Source organism: Psammomys obesus, unplaced genomic scaffold, assembly GCF_907164565.1.
Source record: "Psammomys obesus unplaced genomic scaffold, mPsaObe1.curated_primary_1811, whole genome shotgun sequence".
Lineage (NCBI taxonomy): Eukaryota > Metazoa > Chordata > Mammalia > Rodentia > Muridae > Psammomys > Psammomys obesus.
Window position 1 is genome coordinate 659,652 of NW_026586383.1, and position 24,407 is coordinate 684,058.

Genomic DNA, 24,407 nt, shown 5'->3' on the forward strand with positions numbered 1-24,407 from the left:
TCCTTCCTTCCTTCCTTCCTTCCTTCCTTCCTTCCTTCCTTCCTTCCCTCCCTCCCTCCCAAGACAGGGTCTTTCTTTGTAGCCCTGGCTGTCCTGAAACTCAGCAATCCGCCTGCCTCTGCCTCCCAAAGGCTAGGATTAAAAGTGTGCATCACCACCACCTGACTTCTTTCCTTTTTTTTATGTTTTTTTTTGTTTTGTTTTGTTTTGTTTTTTGTTTTTTTTTTCCTTTTTGGTTTGTTGGCTGTCCTGGAACTGTTTGTAGACCAGGCTGTCCTCCAACTCAGAGATCCTCTTACCTCTGCTTCCCCAGTGCTGGGATTAAAGGTATGCACCAACACTGCCCAGCTTCACCTGGCTTCTCTCTCTCTCTCTCTCTTTCTTTCTCGTAAACAGGATTTTATGTAGCACAGGCTGGCCCCAAACTCATTATGAGCCAAGGATGACTTCTGAACTCCTAATCTTCCTGCCTCCTCCTCCTGAGTCCTAGGGTTATGGGTGTGTGTCCCCCCGCCCTATTCAAGCAGTGCTGGATCAGACCCTGGGCTTTGTGCATGCTGGGCTATGCACTTCACTAACTGAGCCACACAGCCCAGCCCTGCTTTACTTCCCTTACATGACTTTTACTCCCAGCCATATATCCTGTGTTTCTGCCCTAAACTATGCACAACATGGACACTCTGTATTAAGTGAATCACTGAGTGCACATGAGCATTAACACAGACCTTCAGACACACTAGAAGGACAGGCTTAACCCATCACCTTCAATCTTCTGATCCATCAAGTGACCGGAAAACCTGCTGTGTTCTAGATCTACGCTGTCCCTTATAATACTATCCACATACACTTTTTAGGATTAAATTTTAAAAACAAATGAAAATTTAAAATTAGACCTTCTGTCTCAGAGTCACAGTTCAACTGCTCAATAGCCATCTGTGGATAGTGAATATTTTTGGACAGTACAAACACACTGTGGTGGTGCCTACCTGTAGTCCGTTCGGAAGGCTGAGGCAAGATGATTGCCATTGGGGTCAGCCAACGCTATTTAATAAAACTATCACAAAACAAAACAGCTTATTTCCATACTTCAGAAAGTTCAATGGATAACATAGTTCTAGACTGATGAAAAAAATGTATGACAATGTTTACTGGAAAAATATTCTTCCAGCCCAGAAATGTAGATAGCAATAAATATGCTTACTACCCTGGTATCCAACCCTAGTTAAAAACATTTTGGGACTTGGGGCTGGAGAGATGCCAGAGGACCTGGGTTCAATTACCAGTATCCACATGGCAGCTCACAACCATCTGTAACTCCAAAATCTGACATACACGCAGACATGTCTGCGTGACATTCACACAGACATACACGCAGGCAAAACACTAATGTACATAAAAGAAAAATAAATAAATAAATAAATGTATTTTAAAAAATCTTGGGACTCTCAAGGCACAGTGAGGCAAGACTATAATCCCAGCACTCAGGGAGGCAGAGGCAGGCAGATCTCTATGAATTCAAGGCCAGCCTGGTCTATAAAGCGAGTCCAGGACAACCAAGGTGACACAAAGAAACCCTATCTCAAAAAAAAAAAAAAAAAAAAAAAAATCTTGAACTCTAGGTATTACTAAATGAGTTACTTTAATAAAGGACTAAAAACATCATCAAAACTGGAATCAGATAAGTCAGATATGATGTTATACATGTATAATCCAACAACAGGGAGGCTACAGCCCGGAGGTTTCTAGTTCAGCTGAAGGCTGGTCTGGGCTACACAACAAGACTCTGTCTCAAAAACCAGCAAGCAGACGAACCTCCTTTCATCTTAACCTTCCCTGCACTGACCGAGGAGCTCCCCGGCCTGCTCACAGGGTGTGTGGAGCTGCTCCATCACACACTGTGCTCCACTGCAGGCTTCACATGGTCCGAAGCTCAGGTTGAAACTGGCCATGGGAAGCCTAATGGTAGGGGGATTAGTACCTTGGGTCCATTCCTTGCATTACGATCTCATCCTGCTTGCACTCCATCATGTCATTCGTAAACATAGCGTGGAAGTACGGGATGGAGGCTGCTAAGACGATTCGGTGAGCGCTGAATTTGTGGTCTCCGATCTGTGAGCCAAAGAGGATACAAAGACATAATGAAGAATACACATGAAAGCCCAATCTTGTTCTTCCACAACTTACCCCTTGCTCAGTGCAGTGACAGTGAAGACATCCCAGGCATGACAGACAAGGCTCCAGACCTTGAGTATTTAAAACTCGATATACTCAGTTACAGTGGAAGAATGTAAACACCACATTTCAATGAGCTGTAAAGGTGGTAAAACAAATATAAGCCTATTCAGGGCCTGGTCAAAGTACCAGTTTTTATTTACAGAGCAGCCTCCAATGCACCCCTTGAAACTCCTCCCATTAGTTAAAATAGCCACTGCTTCAACACTTCACTGGAACTCTGGTTTTATTAAAAGACAGATGGAACAGAAGAGTTCTCAAGCTAGAACACCTAAAGGCCTATTTTCCAAGAAAAACAGAAAGAGCAACAGGAAAGGGAGAGCAAAAACAGGGCCTGACTTGCACAGGATGAGTGCGGGTTGGAGGGTAGTATGGAGGACACAGCTGTGGCAGGTGACAAGCACTGGGGAAAATAACCCTGGCAGAAGCTAACAGGAATGACCCATGCTACAAACAGGCTGGTCCAAAGGGTCTCAGGCCATTTCTTTCATGGTCCAAAAGGTCAGAGCTCCAAAGTGCTCTTAGCTACTGAGCCATCTTTCCAGTCTTATTTATTTTTGAGTCAGGGGCTCACTATGAAGTCCTGGCTGGACTAGAACTTTCTATGTAAACCACCAGCCTTGAACTCAAGAGATCTGCCTGCTCTACCTCCAGAGTGTTGGGATTAAAGGTGTGTGCCGCTATGCCCAGCTCTATTGTATTTTTAAAAAAATACTTTTTTAGGCCAGGCTGGCCTCAAACTCAGAGATCCACCTGCCTCTGCCTCCTAAGTGTTGGGATTACAGGTATGGGCCACACCACCTGTGGAAATATTTTTCTACCAGCTTGGAAAAATGTTTTTCGTAGCACTTCTTTTATTTTTCTTTCTAAGTATGGGTTTGTATGTAATCTACGCGTGTGTCCAGGTGTGCGTGCCCAGGTATGCACTTGTAGAAAACAGGTTGGCAGTGGACGTCTTCCCAGATTGATTTTTTAGACAGACCCTCTCACGGTTGATCCAGCTAGGCTCGCTGGCCAGAGCCCCCCAAGTCCTCCGGCCTCCGCACCCTAGCACGGGATTACAGGTGTGCACTGCCACCCCTGGCTGTGTAGGTGCTGGAGATCTACACTCAGGTCTTCATGATGCCCAGCAGACATTTCATCACTGAGCCATCGCCCCACCCTCACAACACTTCCTTGTTTGTTCACTGTTTTATCGTCCAGTGTGTGAGTGCTGGTATGCGCACACCACAGCACGTGGGAGGTCAGAGGCAACTTTCAGGAATCAGTTCTCTCTTCCCACCTTGGGTTTGAGGATCACACTCGGTGGTCAGGCTTGTGTTATAAGCATCTGAGGTGAGCCATCTTGCCAGCCTCTCATGCCATTCCCTTGATAGTTTCCTCCCTTTTCTAGTGCTGTGCATTTGTTTGTTAATGGGGGCACATGTGTGTGGAAGCCAGAGGTTGATGTTGGGTGTCTTCCTTAATCACCGTGTGTGTGAGTGTGCTTGTGCATGTGTGTGCAGGCCAGGGGTTGATGCTGGGTGGGTGTCTTTTAAAATCACGTGTAGAGGAATTTTAATTCAGAACCTGACTATTCTGGCAAGAGATCACAGCCAAATGATCCTGCTGCAATACAAACATGCCTTTAATACAGCAGACAGAAGCCAGCAAATCTGAGTTCAAGGCCAGGCTGGTATAGAGCAAGTTTCAGGTAAAGAAAAGCTTAGGTCCAAGCATCATGGTGGTATATGTCTTTAATCCCAAACAATGGAGGTAAAATTAATTAAAAAAAAATAAAAGCACCTATGTTTGAAATTTATGTCTAGTTGAGTGGCAGAAAAGGTGACAAATCAGAAAAGATTTGACAGAATAGGCTATTCCCAACTCACGAGAAGAGAGAGGGAAGGGAAGCTACTTAAGGGGCAATGCAGAAAGAGAAGAGGCAGTTTTTTACCGTAATAGAGAGACAGGCTGCAGAGAGAGAACTCAGTTAAAGACAGAACGAGCCTGAGAATGAGAAGGAGCCAGGGGATTAGAGCAGATTGCTTGAGTTAGTTGGACTGAGCAGAGCAATTTAGAGGCCGAGAGAAAAGCCAGATTGAGTAAGTTTGCTGAGAAAGGAGCCTGAGCCAGAATAGCTGAGTTGTACCAGTGAGCCCAGAGCTCAGTAAGAACAAGAAAGGGTGAGCTAATTAAGCAGGAAGTCTCAGAGGCTGAAACCATTCTAGGCCTAGGTTAGATTGGATGGAGGCTAAAAGCTTCTAGGACTAGCAGAGAGAGGCATCAAGCTTCCAAGACAATTGAAACAGGCAAATAAAAGTTCCTTTTCCAATCACTGGTCTCATTTTTTTTTAAGATTTATTTATTTATTATTTATACAGTAGTCTGCCTGCATGTGCACCTGCAGGCCAGAACAAGGCACCAGATCTCATTATAGATTGTGAGCCACCATGTGGTTGCTGGGAATATGAACTCAGGATCTCCGGGCGAGCAACCAACAGAATCACTCTTAACCTCTGAGCCATCTCCACAGCTCCAAGGTCACCTTATTTTTTTTGAGACAGTCTTTCTTACTGAGCCTGGAGCTCACAGATTCAGCTAGACTAGCTAGTTAGCAAGCTCCCAAGATCACCCTGTTTCTGCTCCCTCTGCACTGAAATTGCAGGAATGTGCTATCATGCTGGCTTTCCTGCCGATGCTGGGGATCAAATGCAAGTTGTTACACTTACACACGTATTTTGCCAAGCAGCCCTTCCTCTTCTCTACTGTCTGCTTTCTCTTCCCAAGTAAACCCCCCTTGTATATTTATTTGTATGTGCGCATCTGAACATACACCACAGTGTACCCACAGAGAAACAAAACAAAACAAAAAACCAAAAAAACAAAAACTATCCTTTTCCCTCAAAATCTCAAGTACTGATTTAAAGATTCGGATCAACCTTTAGTCAAAACGTTTTTTTTTTAATTATTATTTATTATTTTTAATTTTGTATTCGTGATTGAACTCAGAACTCGGAGCGCTTGTGCCAGGCAAGCACTCTAGCACTGAGCTACATGCCCAGCCTAAGCTGGGGTCTTACTGTGTTGCTCAGGTTAGCTTTGAACCTCCTATTGCAGGCTCCCAACTGGCTGGGATTCCACCTTATGCCACCACTTTGAGCTTTGTTCTTCAATATTTACTTGGCAATGAGGCAGAATGGGTTTTATGCTTTGCTTCGTTAGTTTTCTGTGACAGAATCTCGGAGAACTAAGGCTGACCTTGGACTCCAAATCCTCTTGTCTCTACCTCCCTAATGCAGGATTATAGGCAAGTACCACCACTCACAACTCAAAGGAATGGAGTGTTCATGATGTCCAAAACTATGACTAGTAAAGCTGTGTATATGTGCACACTAAGATACCCATTGATTTTAGGCCCCAATATCATTCTCCTTAGAGCAATTCCATCATTTCTTTTAATTCATGAAGCTAGTTTCTGTAGTGCACACCTGTAAATCTTATGCTTGGGAGGCCGAGACAAGAGCATTGCCGTAAGTTTAAGACCAGCCTGGCTTATATAATAAGAGTCAAGGAAAAAAAAAGACAAACAAAAACCAAGAGCTAGGTACCGGGGAAGGCATCTGTATTTTCAGCTACTTAGAAGGCTATAAGGGTAATTTGAGCCCAAGAATTTGAAACTGTCCTGGCAACATAGGTAGAGCAAAGCTCAAATCAAAACAAAATAGCAAAAATGAAGCTTAGCCAAGTGCCAGAGGCGTGTACTCTCAGTACTTGGGAGTTTGAAGCAGGAAGATGGCAAACAAAGTCTGGTTTGGGCTATAGAGTAAGTTCAAAGCCAGCCAGGCCAACTTTCTGAAACCTCATCTCAAAATGGCAAGTACAATGACATAGCTCAGCAGTACAGGGGCTCAATCTCCTGCAGCAGACATACGTAAGTGAGTAAATACATAAATGAGAAGCTGCATGGATAGGTTAAACCTTTTTAGGAAAAAAAACACATCTTAATAGATAAGAACAGGTATTTTAGCTGGGTATGATGGCACACAACTTAATGCTTGCACTTGAGGCAGAGACAGGTGGATTTCCAGGTTTGAGGCCAGCCTAGTCTACACTGTGAGTTTCAGGACAGCCAGAGCTACATAGTAAGGCCCTATCGTGGGTTGGGGGGAGACAAACCCTCCAGAGGCAAACTAGCTGGTTCAAATCTAGGTTCTACCATGTAGGTACACCTGTGTGCCTTAATTGTTCATTTGTGAAATAGAGAAAATAAGCGAGATGGTAGTGGCTCATGCCTTTAATCCCAGCCCTTGGGAGGCAGAGGCAGGTGGATCTCTGAGGCCAGCCTGGTCCACAGAGTGAGTTCCAGGACAACCAGAGTTAAAACAGAGAAACCCTGTCTTTAAAAACCTACATAGGAGCTGGAGAGATGGCTCAGAGGTTAAGAGCACTGGCTGCTCTTTCAGAGGTCTTGAGTTCAATTCCTGGCAACCACATGGTGGCTCACAATCATCTATAATGAGATCTAACCCTATTCTGGTGTGCAGGCAGAACAGTGTATACATAATAAATAAATAAAAATGTAAAAATAAATAAATAAATAAAATTTTGAAAAATTAAATAGAGAAAACAGCACCTCTCTCAGGGATTGTTGTATTACATTAGACAACATCTGCAAATTATTTAAAACAATGCACCCCATTGACTGATAAATAAAATAATGTTTTATGAAAGTCCTTTTTTTTTTTTTCCAGACAGGGTTTTCCTGTGCAGCCTTGGCTGTCCTGGACTTGCTTTATAGCCCAGGCTGGCCTCGAACTCACAGAGATCCGCCTGCCTCTGCCTCCTCGAGTGCTGGGGTTACAGGTTACAGGTGTGTGCCACCACGCTTGCCATGAAAGTCGTGGAGAAGCTGTCAAACTATGTCCTGAAGGTCAAATCTGTCCTGTCTCCTGTTTCAGTATGGTCTGTGAGTAAAGCACAGTTTTTTACACTTCTCGGTGGCTAGGAGTAAAAACTAAAAGAAGACATAGCCCAAGGCTCATGTGCTGAAGGCTTGGTCTTGAGCTGATGGTGCCGTCTGGGAAGGTTCTGGAGGTTGAGGTGAGGAGTGCACAGGAGTGTGTTCCTAGTGTCTCGTCCTGGCTCCTCCCCCCAATTCCTGCTCCCTGTGCACCATGAGGTGAGAGGCTCTGTTCTGCCACACTCTCCTCATCGATGGGCCAAACCCTCCTTTCTCTCTCTCTCTCTCTCTGGGACAGGGTTTCTCTGTGTAGCCTTGGCTGTCTTGGACTCACTTTGTAGACCAGGCTGGCCTTGAACTCATAGAGATCTGCTTGCTGCTGCCTCCCAAGTGCTGGGATTATAGGCATGTGCCCAGTTTAAACCCTCCTCCCTTAAATTGCTTGACAGGTGTTTTGTCATAGCAATGAGAAATCTGACACACTGGATGCCAAAGTGGAAAGAAATTCAAATTTCATCATCCATATATGGTCTGCATTATGATCGTACCTTTGCTTGTTTTCCTGTGTGGTGGTACTGGGAATTGAACCTCTGGTCTTGTATGTACTATGGAGGCACACTGCAAGCTGGCAAAGTTCAGTAACTGTGAATGGCCAATGGCCTACAATAGTTACTATCTGCCTGTTTATAGAAAATGTTTGTTCTAGAGTCACAGGGAACAGATACCAAAAGGAAAGTGAATACATCCTCTAGAAAGGAGGAAGTAGTAATTCTTACTTACAACCCTCAGTCCTAGGAACTCTTCCCTTGGGACCTCTCCACTCTGCAGTTTTCCTCACTTTCAACTGATAAATTTTTATGTGCTCTGCTAAAAACAAACACCCCTAACTGCATCATTCCCAGTTTCCTGCTGGTGTTCATGGACTCTCCTAGCTAAATCAGCAGAAATTATCTTTAGTCTGTGGAATTTAACACTCACTAACTCTACATAAAATGCTTGTTCCTTTGTAGATGAGCCTGAAATAAAGGCATTTATACCCAGACTTGGACTTGCCTTTTTTATTATCAGTCTCATGTGTCCCAAGCCAGTCTTGAACTTGCTATGTAAGTGATGCCAACACAGACTTTGGATTCTCCTGTTTCAGCCTCCCAAGTGCTACGATTATAGGTATCACCACCATGCCTTTGCTTTTTGAGACAGGGTTTTTCTGTATAGCCCTAGCTGGCCTATAACTCTAGTTCAGGCTGCCTTCAACTCACAGTAATCCTCCTGCTTCAATCTCCCAAGTGCTAGGATTATAGGTATGTGTCATCATAGTTCAATGTCATTACAGTCTAAAAAAACAAAACAAACAAAAAAAACCCTATGTATGTGTGCACATAAGTACAGATGTCCACAGAGGCTAGAGCCATCTTACTTCCCTGGAGCCAGAGTTAAAGGTGGTCGTCAGCCACCTCATGTGGGTGCTGGGAACTGAACTCCCGTCCTCTGTAAGAGTGGTTCACATTCAACCTCTAGTCATCTCTCTATTCCTGTTACAGTGTTTTGTTTTTTCTTTTTCCTTTCTTAATGTTGCAGTATTGAGTCTGGATGTGTACCACAGCCAAACCGGCAGGTCACTGAGGCACATTTCTATCTTGTAATTCCCGCCCCTCTCCCTTCAGTGCTGAGGATTGACCCAGGGATATGCTAGGCAGCATTCCTACCTGAGTTTGGTTTCCAGCCTCCACATCAGGTCAATTCACAACTGTCTGTATTCCAGCTTCTAGGGATCTGATGACCTCTTCCAACCTGAGTACTGCACTCGTGTGTACATACACACACACACACACACACACACACACACACACACAAATAATTTTTTAAAGTCTAAAGACAAAACTTTAAACAGGAGGAGATTGCCCACATTACTGAAAGGTAACCAGCTGTATGAGATCTATTGGTTAAAATGTTTTTGTTTTGTTTTTCAATACAGGGTTTCTCTGTGTAGTCTTGGCTTTCCTGGAATTTACTCTGTAGACTAGGCTGACCATGAACTCAAAGCAATCTGCCTGCCTCTGCTTCCCTGAGTGCTGGGATCACAGGTGTGCGTCACAGCACCCAGCTCAAACTCTGCATTTCAAACAGGCTTCGAAACAATGCTGATGCTATTGGTCCAATGACGACCTCTAAAGGCACCTTCTATTGAAGATCCAATAGACTCAACTTTACACAACCACTATGCTAGGACAGGGCAAAGAAAGAAAGAAAACACGGGTCACTTCCAAACAGAAACACAAGGGTTGGCAGGGAGAGAAGTGTGTGGACCCGTGACCACAAGTCAACAGTAAACACAGATGCAGAGTGCTCTGGACTCCAGTGGCTGCACAACTATGATCACAACACTTGAGATCATGAGTTCAAGGTCATCCGTGACATAGGTGGCTTGAAACCCATCAGGGTAAGGAACCTCGCCTCAAAAACAAACACAGGGAGGGGAAGCTCCAATCGGGGTGCAAATTAATTAATTAATTAATTAATTAATTAAAATAAAACAAGACAAAACCACAAGCAAAGTGCTGCCCTACAGAGTGGAGAAGGTCTGCTTGTTTTCGCTCTCCTTGAGAACAAGATGAAGGAGTCCTGAAGCATGGACACGACCCTGACCAACAGATGTGTTTGAAATTCTCAGAGCATGAAGAAGAGAAACCCTAGGGGACAGCAAGCCCAGAGCACAGCCAGCCCGTTACTGCAGGAGACCACGGGCAGCTAGGGGAGAAGACCAAGAGGGGCACATGAAAAGTCTGAACTGAAAACACAGCTGGCAGTACTAGAAAAGTCGGCAGGCTGCCTGCAGGGGCTGCCTGCTGGGAAGCCCTGCCATAAGCACCTTTCGCTGGCCTCTGAGTCAGCAGGGGCAGGGGAGGATTTCTCTGAGTAGCTTAGAATAATCGGACAGTCATTTCAATCAGCAGGCCTTTACTAAATCCTCTCGAAAGCTAGCCACCACCTGCTGCTTCTGCATTTCCCACTACCTCTGGACAGTGAGATAACTTATCAGCTAGTCCAAAACACAAACAAGACAGGATTTACCCAAAATAAGGCAGAGGGGCCTTAGAAGCACTGATTGCTGCACAGCTCTGCTCCAGCCCCTGCTCACCTCACAAGTCCATCATCCTGGGATGACTCGGATAGCTCACAGCAGAAGCATGAGGACCAGTTAAGATCCCAGCACCACATAAAAATCAGGGTGAGGTGGCACTCGTCTAGAATCTCAACCATTGGGAGGCAAGGCAGGAGGACCCCTGAGCTCACTGGTTATCCATCCAGTCTAAGCCAGCTGACAAGCTCCAGGGTCACGGAGAGACCTTGTCTCAAAAACCTGAGTGAAGAGCAGCCGAGAATGAAAGCCAGTATTGCTCTCTGGTCTCCATATGCACGCGCACACACAGGGACAGGTACAAATACACCGTGTGCAAACGTGCATGAGCGCTTGCACACAAGCACAGACACACAAGTTAGAAACATGAAAGAATTGCCTTCAAAAATGAGCCAGGGTTGGTCGTTCTTGCTCTAGTTATAACCACCATCTTTTGTAAACTAAAAAGAAGGAAAGTACAGGTAAAATCCTGTGCTCTCCTCAGGGAGAAATCCTACCTTTTATGTTGGGTTTACCCCTAACACTCTGCCTTGACTCACAAGTAAGGGATAATTACTGCATGGCTTCATTCATTTATTCATAAAGGTGTGGTGGCCTGAATAGATTTGGGCACCACAGAGTCACGTGTTTGAATGCCTGGCCCATAGGGAGTGGTACTATTAGGAGGCGTGGCCTTGCTAGAGGAGGTGTGTCACTGTGGGGGCGTGCTGCCTTCGATGAAGATACACAACTCTCAGCCCCTTCTCTAGCATTATGTCTACTGCCCACCATGATAATGGGCTAAACCTCTGAATTGTAAGCCAGCTCCAATTAAATGTTTTCCTTTATAAGAGTTGTCATGGTCGTGGCGTCTTTTCACAGTAATAGAACTCCTAACTAAGATAAAAGGTGTACATTTGTTTTGGTGCTGCGATTGAAGCTGGGACATGAGGCATGCTGGGTACATGCTCTGCCCTAAGCGACCCCTCTAGCTGCTCTTAAGGTATTTAGAGAGTCACACAGTTTTAAGCAAGGAACTAGGCTGAGTGGGGAAGGGAGGAACTTTGGCTGAATTCCTGTACTTCCTCTTTTCTTTCTGGTTATTCTATTCTTATCATGCCAGCTTGCTGAAGGTTCCACAAAGCAGCAAATGTGCTTACTGCCAGCCCCCATGCTTACTCTTCCTCCTGTTTACTGGCCCTCCGCTGCTGTAACGAATCACTCCCTGCTTGCAATCTCTACTCTGAGAGGCTGCTCTGGCCTCTCTGACAAAAACAGCATTCTCAGGCTCCTTATTCTGCTTTAATTTCTTCACATACTTATCACTACTGTACACTCATACATGTTTGGATTGCAGTTTGCTGTCCCACTATGAGCACACGCTCACATTCACAAAGACCTTCCTTGAACATGAAAGACAGAGACACATCTGTTAAATAAGATGAAAAGTCATCCAGAAAGAACGGGATAACAGGATCAGAAAGCTGAGCATGTGTGTCCATGTGTGTGTGTGTCCATCTGTTGGTTACACAATGATCATTCCCTAAATTCTACAAGAATTCTCTGGGAAGGCCAGCAAGATGACATAGCAAGTGTTAGACCAAATGCCTGCTGCACAAGACCGATGGTCTGAGTTCAAGACGCAGAACCCAGATAAAAGCCAGAGGTTTAGTAATGTGAGTGAGCACCTGTAATCCTAGCACACCCATAGTGAGATGGGAGGCCAATGAGCAAAGTGTGCCGTGCTGACAAGTCTTCCATATTACGGTGCTTGTGGTCCACATAGATACACAGTGCTGCAGCACAAACAAGAGAACACTGCCTCAGAACAAGATGGAAGGAGAGGACCAACTCCCGAATGTAGTCCTCAGGCCTCTACACACTTGTGAACACCTACACATAGATTTATTGGTAAAACAATTCAGCTTCAAACCTGCTTCCATGGATGTTTAGAAAACTATAAATAATCACATAACTACTACTTTAAAAGTATATAACTACTATTGTAAAAGTGCCACAAAATATACAAAAGAGAGAGGATGAAGCTGTGTATGGTGGTATCTGCCTATTAGTAGCATCAGATACACAGCAAGATCCGGTCTGAAAAAACCGAGGCTGGGGAAATTGCTCAGTTGTTAAGAGTGCTTGCTGCTCTTAGAGAAGACAGGAATTTAATGCCTAGCACCCACACCCAGTGGCTCATAACTACTCTCTTTCTGGCTCCTACAGGTACCTACACACATGAATAAAAAATAAATCCTAAAACATGCTGGGTGGTCGTGGCGCATGCCTTTGATCCCTGTACTCTGGAAGCAGAGGCAGGTGGATGTCTGAGTTCGAGGCCAGCCTGGTCTACAGAGTGAGTTTCAAGGTGGCCAGGGCTACAAAGAGAAAACCTGTCTTGAAAAAACAAACCAAAGCAAACAAAACCAAAGGGGGCAAGGGATAATGCATGAACATAAGCAAAAGCCAATTCCAGAGCTTTAATTGTGCACAATTAGATTTATCATCCCTGCACAAAAGAAACAAGAGGTGGGTTAGAAGGGTGAGTGGCTATGGATGGGGGTGTAGCTCAGTGGTACAGTATCTGTAGAAAAGGATGAGAGCTCACTTAGATAAAACGAGTACAAGAATTCAGAGTACAAATGGAAATGAAGGTTTATTATCTGAGAACGCACTCTTACATGGAAAACTTGCTAACACAGCACACTTGTGGATTGCTATATCCACAAGGTACAGGACATTTAGATTTTACAAATCAGTCATGAAGAATAAGCTTACACATGTGTCATTCAAATATGTCATCTCTTAGAAGTGAATGTTTTGTCAGGTGGGTGAGGAGGGGAAGGCCTTTAATCCTAGTAGTAGGGCACTGAGGCAGGTTAATCACAGTGAGTTTAAGGTCAGCTTGGTCTATACTGAGTCCTAGGCCAGTTAGGGCTACAGAATGAGACTACGTCTTTAAAAAAGGTCCATTTTTTAAATTAAGTAATTAATCTGTGTGTATCGTGTATGCATGTGTGTATTCAGGTGTACTTGCCCATGCTGGTGTAAATGGAGGCCAAAGGTTAATTTCAGAATGGCTTTCCTTTCTTTTAAAGCAATTATTAGTATTTCACCATCATGGAGATAGAGTTTCACTATGTAGCCCTGGTTGGCCTAGAATTCACTTTCTTTCTTTCTTTCTTTCTTTCTTTCTTTCTTTCTTTCTTTCTTTCTTTCTTCCTTTCTTCCTTTCTTCCTTTCTTCCTTTCTTTCTCTTTCTTCCCTCCCTCCCTCCCTCCCTCCCTCCCTCCCTCCCTCCCTCCTTCCTTCCTTCCTTCCTTCCTTCCTTCCTTCCTTCCTTCCTTCCTTCCCCTATGTACTTACCTTGGTTTCTCTGTGTAGTCTTGGCTACCCTGAAAATCACTCTGCAGACCAGGCTGGCCTCACAAAGGTTCACCTGCCTCTGCCTCCCCAGCGCTGGGATTAAGGGCATGCACCACCACCGTCGAGGGCAACTCTTTATTTTTATTTTATGTGTCTATGAGTATTTTATCTGCATGCATGCCTTGTACTATGTGCATGCCTCGTGCCCAAAGTGGTCAGAAGAGGGTATTGGATCCCCAGGAACTGGGATTACAAATGGTAGGTGCTGGGAACTGAATCTAGTCCTCTGTAAGAGCAACAATTGCCCTTAACTCCTGAGACATCTCTCCAGCCATGGAGGTAGGGTCTATAGTGAACACGAAGCTTGCTACTGCAACTACAATAGCCAGCCACTGGGCTCCAGGATCCATTGATCTAGGCATATAATGTTGTGCTAGGTTTTGTTTTTGAGACAGGGTTTCTCTGTGTATTGTTGGCTGTCCTGGACTCACTTTGTAGACCAAGCTGGCCTTGAACTCACAGAGATCCACCTGCTTCTGCATCCTAGAGAGCTGGGATTACAGGCATACGCCACCAGGCCCAGCTTTGTGCCAGGTTTTATGTGAGTTCTAGAGACTCAAACTTAGGTCTTCATGCTTGCACAGCAAGTACTTTGTCCACTGAGCCATCTCCCTGTCCCAGAGGGCAACTCTTTTAAAGTGACCTTCAGAGCTGAGCTAATACAATCTGTGCTTCTGTTTTTAGTTTACTTTTTGAGAAAGGGTCTTATGTAGCCCAGGCTAGCCTCTCAAATTGGCTACAGAGCATGAACTTCTTATCCTGCCTCCACTTCCCAAGTGCTAGAATTGACAGGTGTGCACCACCATTCCTTGTTTACAATTCAGCTCTTACTAGCTGAGTTAGCATGCTACCTAAGTTAGTTACTTCTGCTTTGCTGTGGCAAAATATCTGTCAGAAGCCAATAAGAGAACACTGTTGTGGCTCATGGTTTGAGGTGAGGGTGTATCACTGGAAGCATGAGGCCACTGCTCACTGTATTAGTTACTCTCCTCACCCCCTTTTGGTTTCATCAATTTGTTTTCTGTAGTTAATTTCCTACTGTTGTGATAAAACACCATGAGCAAGACTCCTTAGAGAAGAGCTTAGTTGGGTTTATAGTTTCAGATGGGTAGAGTCCATGATGGCAAAGCAAAGACATAGGGGCAGGAGCAGAAGGCTGAGGGCTCACATCCTGAACCACAAGCAGGAAGCACAGAGAGTGAATTGAGGGTGGCTCAAGTCCTTAAACTCTCAAAGCCCACCCCTAGTGACAGGCTTCCTCCAGCAGGACCGCACCTCCTAAGTCTCCCAAACAGCACCAGTAACTGGAAAAAAGTATTTAAGTGCTGGAGACTATGGGGGTGTTTCTCACTTAAAACACCACACCACGTCCACAGCCAAGAAGCAAAGAGTTAATGCTGGCTTCCTCCTTTTCCCCTTTCCATTCAGCACAAGACCCCAGCGCATTTCACATTCAGAGTGAGTCTTCCTTCCTCAGGTCAACCTTTCTGGAAATTCCCTCGGAAGCACGCCCAGACATGTATTTCCTGGGTGATTCCAAATCTAGTCAAGTTGACAATGAAGGATAACAAGCCCATCAGAGGCTCACACATAAAGTGTGGGAAAAGATTACTTCTTGGCATGAAATGTTTTCAATCATCGTGTTTGGATCCAGAGGCAAATGTGGCTTTAGTATCACAGCACTGTGAGTAACTGACCTGGGTTTGAACTCATAGTCTACATAGTGAGGTCTTAGCTGAAAAGAGAGATGGGGAAGGGGGCGAGAAAGGTTCGTGAGATAGCTTAGTGAGTGAGCAAAGGTGTTTGCTGTCATATCTGACAACCTGAGCTCTCTACATGTACTCTGAGGCTCATTCTTACCCTTCCACAATCATAAATGTACTCTAAAATTTAAAATAAAGACATATATATGTACACAGAGAATATGTAGATAAAGATATCTCAAAAATTATTTTGAGCTGAGCATATGCCTCCTGCTGATAATCTCTGCACTCATGAAACCAAGGGAAAGGACTGTCGAAGCCAGACCGTGCTACATAGTGAGCTATAGATTAACCTAATCCAAAGAATTAGACCCTATCTCAAAACCAAACCAAAACAAAGCACTTTATTTGGTGTGTGTGTGCTTGTGCATGAGGGGGGTGTGCACGTGTGTAGGGCAGGCTAACTGGCTGGTGGAGTGCAGATGGGCATGTGTCTCTGCCTTGCCAGTGTTGGGGTACAGCATGCACCACCATGCCCAGCCTTTGGTTCTGCGAAGCAAGCTTGTCCTCAGGCTTACAAGTCAAGCACTTCACCCGCTGAGCCATCTCCCTAGTTCCATTTCAACCACCTCTGCCTATTGTGCAAGTAGCTCAGCATCCTCAGTTTCAAGTGAGACAGAAAGGGAGTTTGGTGCCTTTCATTAGCGATTTGGAAATATCCAGCTTCATGCTCCAATGGAGGTATGAGACTTTACTAACGAAGTTCAAATTTTAGTAATAACTTCTCCCAGGTGGGCTATTCATTCACTGACCAGAATAACAGATTTGGGTTCACCTGCAGCAGCCTGGGAAAAATTTTCACGAAGTCGTCTTTACTGCTTTTCCTCCTACAGCATTGGAGACAGACACCATAGCTGAACCCCATCCCTAACTCCACAGCCGTACCGTTTAGTAAGAGACACTTCCAATTCCTAGATACTGTAGGTGGAGTTACAAAGCAGCTATGACTGTAACCTAAAAATTCAACTCTACGAAGGGCCATCATACACACCCAGGCCAATAAGCCACAGCCAACTGGGTCTGATTCACACTTAACCTTCGTCAACATTTTCATTAGAACACAGCCACAGTTCTTTGGTGTACTGTGCATAGCTGCCTTTTCAACCTATGGGTAGCCACAACTGAAGCTGTTACCTACAAGTCCACAAGTACGTATTGGGTTTGGTAACTTGTAGCTCACACATTCATTCATTTTTGTTCCCAACTGGAATAAATGATGCAGTCAGCTCTTTGGGTATTTTCTTTATGGTCCTGCTGGCACATAAGCTAACCACAAAGAAAATGAATGGTGCCATGCCAAAGGGATGAGCGTGCCAAAAGTCAACAAGTTGAATGCAGAAGTTAGGGGCCGTGCTTGTAAGTTAGGGAAGTCTAGGAGCACGCTTTTGTGTGGTGTCATTCTGCCACCACCAAGCTAACCCAGGTGAGGCTAAGGAGCAAACACAGTAACCTAATGCAAAACAATAAAGGAAATTTCTACAGTGAGAAGTGTCCCCACACATGGGGACATTCATTCACCCAGTCAAGCTCTCGGAGCATCAGGGAACTCAGTGGATGTCACCCTGCTGGTAACAGGTTTTCCAGACTGCTACACCTCCAACTTTCCATAAACCCAAATGTCAGGCAGCATTAAGTGCAATTAAGTGCATATTCTCTCTGTCTCTCTTCTCTACCTCCCCCCTCTCTCTTTCTCTCACACACACAAACATACAGACACACACCCCATCCTTAGTTGGTGTCTAAATGTTAACATTATCCACAATGTAATTCAAGTGAGAAAGGGATCAAAACCCCTTTTCCCTTCCTCTCTCCCTTTCCTTATTGTTTGGAGACAGAGTCTCACCTTATAGCCCAGGCTAGCCTGGAATTTACTAGGTAGCACAGGCTTGCCTTGGATTTGTGTCCCTCCTCCAGGTTCAGCCTCCCGTGTTCTGGGATTACAGGGAAGAGCCACCGCTGGGCCAGATCAACTTTGATGAACATCAAGTTGTTACCACAGGTGCTGTGCTGCTCCAGGAGTGGGCTCCTCCTCTAAGAGACCAGACTGAAGCTAAACCCTACTTTAAAAAACTGGAAGAAAGTCTTGGGAATAAGTTAATCAATGAATATTCAGAAGCTTAAGTTTTCCCATACAAGGTCGTTTCAAAAATCAAAAAGAATCCAAAACAAACGTCTACAGAAGGGCATGGTGGCTCATACCCCAATCTCAGGACTGCAAGGCTGGAAGATCACCAAGTCTGAGGCTGCCCTGGCTGCACAGTGAGTTTCAGGTCAGCCTGGACTACAGAGTGAGACTCTGTCTCAAAGCCACCACCCACACTCCTACCCTCCCCACCCCCCAATTACATCTAGAAAAAGGCCAGAAAAAAAAAAGTCTTTATTTTCTTCTCTGCTGCAACAGATCTGTGGTGCTGAATGTAGACACACATCCCTGCCTTGCAGGCTCAGAAGCGCCAGTAAAGGTGGGTTGGTGGTAGCCTGCTCTGCTTCATGCCATCCACAGCACCCATGAGTAATCTGACAGAGGGTGCAAAAGCATGGCTTCCACCCATACAAAAATAGCTATGCTGGATCTCAGCTAATACAGTTTTGTGCCTTGGACAAATCCCTTAATAGCTCTAAGCTTCAGGCTTTTCGATCTACAAAATAAATGGTTTTAATAGAGACCTCTATGGATTCCTTTTAACATGGTTATTCTAGCTCTATAATTAACACTGTATGTTACACTACACTATACATAACAAAAATGGCACGCACCAACATGTTCTGACCTCATTTCCTTCTCCACCTACTCTTCTATTACAAACAGGGCACAGTTCCAGGCTCACATGTGCAGCATTTAAAGCCATTTTCAGTGAGGATTTTGCACCTGGATTTAGTGGATCAAAGGAAAATATTCTAATACTGTGTCCGTCACTCATAGAAAAGACATTTCTTCTGGTGACTAGATTCTCAGATACTAATTCAAAACTTTAGCAGAGACAGAAGAGATGGCTGTTGGGTCAAATGTTTGCCATACAAACGCCTCTGATTGGAGTTTAACTCTCAGAGTTCGTGTAAAGGTAGGGCTCCCAACCCCACTAAGCTGTCCTCTGCCCTTCACACGTGCCATGGTAAAGTGTGCACCCCAGCCCACCTACACATCACACAGATACAGAGCCCTCCCCTCTCTCCAGCTTACAAGTCTGTGAATACTAAATATGTAGGCTTGGTGATATTCTCCCATTCTTTCTTCACAAATACAGAAAAAAGGAGTATGCAAGTTGAGGGGGAAATAGAAAAAAAAAAAAAACAAAACAAAAAAACACTGCCCAGCATGGTTGTGCATGCCTTTAATCCCAGTACTCAGGAGGCAGAGGCAGGTGGATCTCTGTGAGTTTGAGGATAACATGGTCTACAAAATCTGAGTTCAGGACAGCCAAGGCTACACAGACAAACCCCGTCTCAAAAAAACCAACTAGCCCCACACCAAAATTCAAGTTTTTACAAATAAAAAGGTTTTAAAATTACATTTTTCATTAACCAATTAATTAACTTCGAGACAGGGTCTCACTATGTAGCTCTGGCCTGAAAACCTCAGGCACCCATCAGCATCTGTAGCCAGAGGGCTGAGATTAAAAGTACATACCACTACACCTTGCTAAAATGTAATATAAACCCTATTTATATTACTCTTCTCTGTCACACTCCTACTCAAGCATCCACAGGCTCCCAAGCAATTTAAATATTTCCAAGAGGAGAAATGAGTCTACGTTCAAGTATCAGCAGTGAATGCTGAGGAGGTGAGGAGCCTGTGAGTGTTCGCTCTCTTCCTCGGGGAAAGGGGAAAGAGGAAAGAGGGGCATAGGTAAGGATGAGTGAGCTGAGCTGGAGCAGCTTATGTCAAAGTCACAGCGGAGTAACTGGAACAAGCTCAGACTCTGTCAGTAACAGAAGACTTATGGGAACTACAAGTCTAACCCTACTTTTGCCTGATTCAGCCTGTGACCTTGAACCAGCTCTTTCCAGGTTTGGTTTCAACTGTTTATATGCAAGCTACTAAAGTAGAGCAGTGGACTGCAAATAAACTAAGATAAATTCAAAACTGCACACTAGACCAAATGTGGCGGGGCATGATCATAAGTTCAAGGTCATTCTCCTTACAAGAAAAACCCAAGGCAAACTCAGAATACCCAAGACCTGTCTCAAAAAGCAAACACAAATAACTGGGCACAGTGGCACCCACCTTTAATCCCAGTACTTGGGAGGCAGAGACAGGCTGATCAGTGTGAGTTTAAGGCCAGCCTGGTCTACAAAGTAAGTTCCAGGAAAGGCAAGGCTACATGGTGAGACTCTTGTTTCAAAAAAACAAACACAAACAAAATAAGACAAAACCCTAGAAATGGAACACATACATTGATTTATACTTTCTTTGGAAACATCATTAAACTATTATTAGTGTCAGATGTAAGCATACACCTACAGTTCCAGCTACTTAGGAAACAAGACCAAGAAGATCACTCGAGCACAAGAGTTCAGGGCCAACCTGCTCAACACATTAAGATGGTATCTCTTTAAACGTTATTGCTGAGAGTTAGAGAGATGTCTCTGTGATCCACAGCACTGGCTGTGCTTCCAGAAGACTCAGGTTCGATTCCCAGCAGCTCACAGCATCTGTTAGTTCTACTTCCAAGGGATCCAATGTCCACTTTGGTCTCTAAGGGCACTAGGCACACAAGTGGTAGATATCTGTACATGCAGGAGAAAACATCCAACACATAAAAACAAAAAATATAGCTGGGTAGTGGTGGTGTACATCTTTAATACCAGCATTTGGAGGCAGAGACAGGTGGATCTCTGAGTTGGAGGCCAGCCTGGTCTACAGAGTGAGTTCCAGGACAACCAGGACTACACAGAGAAGCCCTGTCTTGAAGAAAAAAAAAAAAAAACACAAACAAAAAATAACACACACAATAAATAAATAAAATACAAAAATCTACTATCCACTGAGCATGTATTACATGAAGTTTGAAGTTTATTAACTAATTGAAACCTTAGTACTCAGGCAGGTTATGACGTCCATTTGTAGAGGAATGAACTGACTCACTACCATTTAAGGAATTTAAGTTTTGTCAGCTATGAAGTGGCAGAGCCAGGATTCAGGTCCAGTTAGAGTCTGTGCCACACTGCCTCTCAGGTCATCAAGAACAGCAAAGTCCCCAAGGAAAATTCTGCTCAGAAATGCCATGCCATTAGAAACGCCAACAAATGACTATAAGATGGGAACCAGACAAGTTAGTGCCTCATTTAGCGAATTCTGAGCAACACAGAGGTGAAGCACCTGCAGAGCAGCCTCCAACTCCAAGCACTAGCAACACTAGTCTCCATGGTATGTGTGTCATGAGGAGGAGCCCAAAACAGGCAGTACTAGTTCCCTCTACCAGGCAAGCGACTGCTCTGTCACTACCCTCACAAAAAACAGGTAGTTTACACTGAACAGGATGATCTCGTGACTCCAGACTTGGGTAACGAGGGCATCAGTGAATACAAAGAGTCACTGATTCAGAATATATCCTGAAAGGACAAGTCCTTCATTCTATAGCCATGGTTCTCGGTTCTCGGAATGTGCTTCTAGATGAAGATAGCATCACTGGTGAACTCGAAAGGGCCCATGCCAGACCTATGAATCAGAAATTCCAGGGTGAGCACTCAGGGTGGCTCAAGGCCACCAGGTGATTCTCATATCCACGGAAGTTTGAGAGCCATTTCCCTAAAATGGGGGCCGCTAGTTACTAAGTCACCACATGCCAAAAAGCCTCTAACCGGCTCTTTTAGAGCCTGCTTATTTAAAAAAACAGTCTGGGCTTGCCCAAAGTTTGAGGAAAGACTAAATTATGAGAAACCGAGACAGATTCTGCAGAGCAGCTGTTGTGGATAGTGAAATGCAGAGCCGGTGAGCTTGGCCCTTCTGTGGCTCCCATCACCACTGAGCTTTCCCGAGATTTTACCAAAGAGAGTTTGAGAAGCAATGAAATAAAAGCTATCTATAGTCCTGTCTAGTTCCAACCTACACCTTTATATAGGTCCATAGAACCCTGAACGGACGCTAATAAAGTAACTGAGGCTAGCACTCTCAGCTGGACTGATGTTTGAATGACAGAATTGACTGAAGAGAAAACATTTTCATGGAAAAAAATCAGACAAGCAATTTCTGCTCTAGGTTTGGTATTTTCAGCATGTTTGCTGAATGCAGAAGCAAAAATGTGCTGTGTTATGGCAGTAAGCATCTGTGATCACTCTCATGTTTCTTCTTCTTCCACTGGTTCACCTCTACAGCCTAAATATCTAAAAAGAAACATTTTTATTTATCTATTTTGTGTGTGTGTGTGTGTGTGTGTGTGTGTGTGTACATGCACGCATGCTACAGCACACCCTGAGTTCTCTCCTTCCACTATGTGGGTCCCCGGGATCGAACTCGCGTCATCAGGCTTGGCAGCAAGTGCCTTTACCCAATCAGCCTATCACTAGTATACGGCCTAAATCTTAACCTAAAACTTTCTTGTCACTGCTTTTCACTGGTCTCGGCTCATCCCAAATGTTACTGCCACAACTAGAGCATTCTTCTGCTTCCAAATCTCTACCGGCCTTGCCACCTTCGGTATCCTTTTGTCCAGGTCATTTTTCTTAATCCTCTGGGTTTCCCTCTCTTACCTGCCCCTTCTCAGACCATGTCACTACTTCTAATAGACTGATGAAAAGGTTATGACAGGTGTTAGACAGGGAATACAACATATCTCATCTAATTTTTACTAACGGAGAGATTTAAGAATTTTTATTTTCACATTTGGAAAATTAAGCTTAGAGAGATAAGTAACTTGCCCAAAGTTATAGCTGGTATTCTAATGTGAATTTATCTGTTATTTTAACCATCCTCCCCCCACCCCTTTTAGCCCTGGCTGTCCTGGACTCCCTTTGTAGACCAGGCTGACCTCGACTGCCTCTGCCTCCCGAGTGCCACCACCACCCTGAAACCTTCCTACTACTGGCTCCAATATGTAGAGAAGCAAGTAGAAAAGAAACGCTAGTAAGCGTCTGTATGATTCTGTTGTTTTGAAACAGGAAGAGGGAGTGTCACGCAGAGGCACTAAGCGCCTTCCAGGCAAGGTCCAACAGGAAAAACTACAGGCAACCAGCATCTCCCACCCGGAGAGAATCCACCTGGCTCGGCAGTGCTCTCAAGAGGCATCCTAGCATGACTCAAGGCACAGGAGACTGGCCCTTGACACCAGACCAGAATCCCGGCAGGGAACAGGTGGCGAATATATCCCTCTCACCAAGCAGTCTATTAGCCTGGCCTCCAGAACCTTTTAAGGTGGTGACGGAAGATTGTTTTCCAGTGTGGAGCAGAGTGGTCCACATCAAAAGATTTCCAGACCCGATTCTAAGAGCGTCAAGGGCGACCAATGACTCCAGAAGAGAACGCTTAGCATTTACAATATCACAGCCAACTTCAAGGAGCACAAAGAAATGACTTTATGACAAGATAGGATGTTTTATTGGTGCCCATCGGAATGCGGCGTTCAGCCACCGCCCCTTCCTCCATAGACTGCTGTAAGAACATTTTCTCTTGTCTGTGTGACAGAAAAGGAGGCGGATACCCCAATGCCTCCTGCTCTCAGGCGTCAGCGGCACACCTCTCAATCTTTCCTTCCAATGGCTGAACGGCTGTCCCCTCTTCTCTTCCAACTTGACCTCAATCCCCCTCCGCGCTTGGCACGGCTCTCTCGCCTACTCTGTTCCTCTCTAACCCTTCTCCACCCAAAGTCCGCTGGACCACTCTAACGCTGTCCACCACCCGTCTGTCCTTCCCGCTCAGTGCCTTTCCCCTCAGCCAGCCACCGCCCAGCCCACGGTACCTTGAGCGTCACGTCGCATAGCTTGCCCTGCCGCCGGATCTCTTCCATGACGCCGTAGCCACGACTAGGCAACTCCGACACGGAGAAATGCACCAAGTCCTCCAGCTCCTCCGCACCGTCCTCCACCATCTTCCCCGGCCGCTGCAACTGCGCAGGCCTGGCCGGCGGGCTTCACACTAACCAGGGCGGGGCAAGGGCACACGCTGACGGCAGCGCGGAGAGCGAAGCCGGAATCCCACAGGCCTGCGCGGCCGCCGTACTCGCGAAGTCCTCTGCACCGGAAGTCTCTCTGTCCCGCTTCATGGTTCATACAGATCCTTCTTTTCCCCACAACCTAAACCCCGTCTCCGCATATACAGCTACTCTAATTCTTCCAGGTTAACTGACTCCATCTCTGTCTTCTTCGTTCAGCCCTGACTTTACCTGTATCTTCGGAGAAATGTGGACTTCAATTCCGCTACCAACCCGCTCTACTTCCGGAATCCCTGGAAGCTTCCCGTTGCCATGGCGACTCTGTACACAGCGGATCGCTGGCTGTCCTGCTTGCATACTGGGCTCCATCAAGTCGCTGCAGTTATAGCGGTCTCTCTATCCAAGCGCCGCTGCCTTGCGAGGTGAGACGTGGTCACGCGCCGGTGGGGTTAGGTAAAAGGGAAACCTGGTGGGGATATCCGCCCTGGCTGCTGGCAGTGGCTGAGTTCCAAACTCCTCTCGGCTCCTTTATTTGTAAAAACCAAGGCACCCCCTGGAGAGTGTGTTATCGCTGTGCCCCTTTCAGCCTTTCAGCCTTCTCGAAGCTTAGAGGAGCGAGTATTTTCTGAACGAATGTTCCCTAGTCCCACGATTTGCCCTAGACAGAGAGGGTATGAGATTGAGTGTCTGTCAGGGGTCGTTCAGACACTTCATCAGTTTTCAAACTGGAGAAACTTTCGGTGTCATCATTTCGAGCGGTTCGAGCTGCAGGGGGGGGGAAAGTCCTGCAAAGGGGGACAGGAATGGGACCGAAGCCGCCTGACACACTCTTTAGA

The 24,407-nt window shown here is 45.3% G+C and overlaps 2 protein-coding genes across 5 annotated transcripts in view; one reads left to right on the forward strand and one right to left on the reverse strand.

Moving 5' to 3' along the window:
• Positions 1-23,571, reverse strand: part of Klhl18 (kelch like family member 18) — a 50,444-nt gene extending 26,873 nt beyond the window's left edge. For all 3 annotated transcript variants that reach the window (XM_055601588.1, XM_055601589.1, XM_055601587.1), the window contains exons 1-2: positions 23,380-23,571; positions 1,979-2,109 (exon numbers count right to left, since the gene is read on the reverse strand). In XM_055601588.1, the coding sequence (XP_055457563.1) occupies positions 1,979-2,109; positions 23,380-23,508 (260 nt within the window). In that variant the 5' untranslated portion in view covers positions 23,509-23,571. The remainder of the gene's footprint in view (positions 1-1,978; positions 2,110-23,379) is intronic.
• A 55-nt stretch (positions 23,572-23,626) lies between these two features.
• Kif9 (kinesin family member 9) overlaps positions 23,627-24,407 on the forward strand; it is a 45,834-nt gene continuing 45,053 nt past the window's right edge. The window contains exon 1 of one of the 2 annotated variants that reach the window (XM_055601592.1): positions 23,627-23,993. In XM_055601592.1, coding sequence (XP_055457567.1) covers positions 23,884-23,993 — 110 coding nt within the window. In that variant the 5' untranslated portion in view covers positions 23,627-23,883. The remainder of the gene's footprint in view (positions 23,994-24,407) is intronic. The other variant, XM_055601593.1, reaches the window with a different exon arrangement.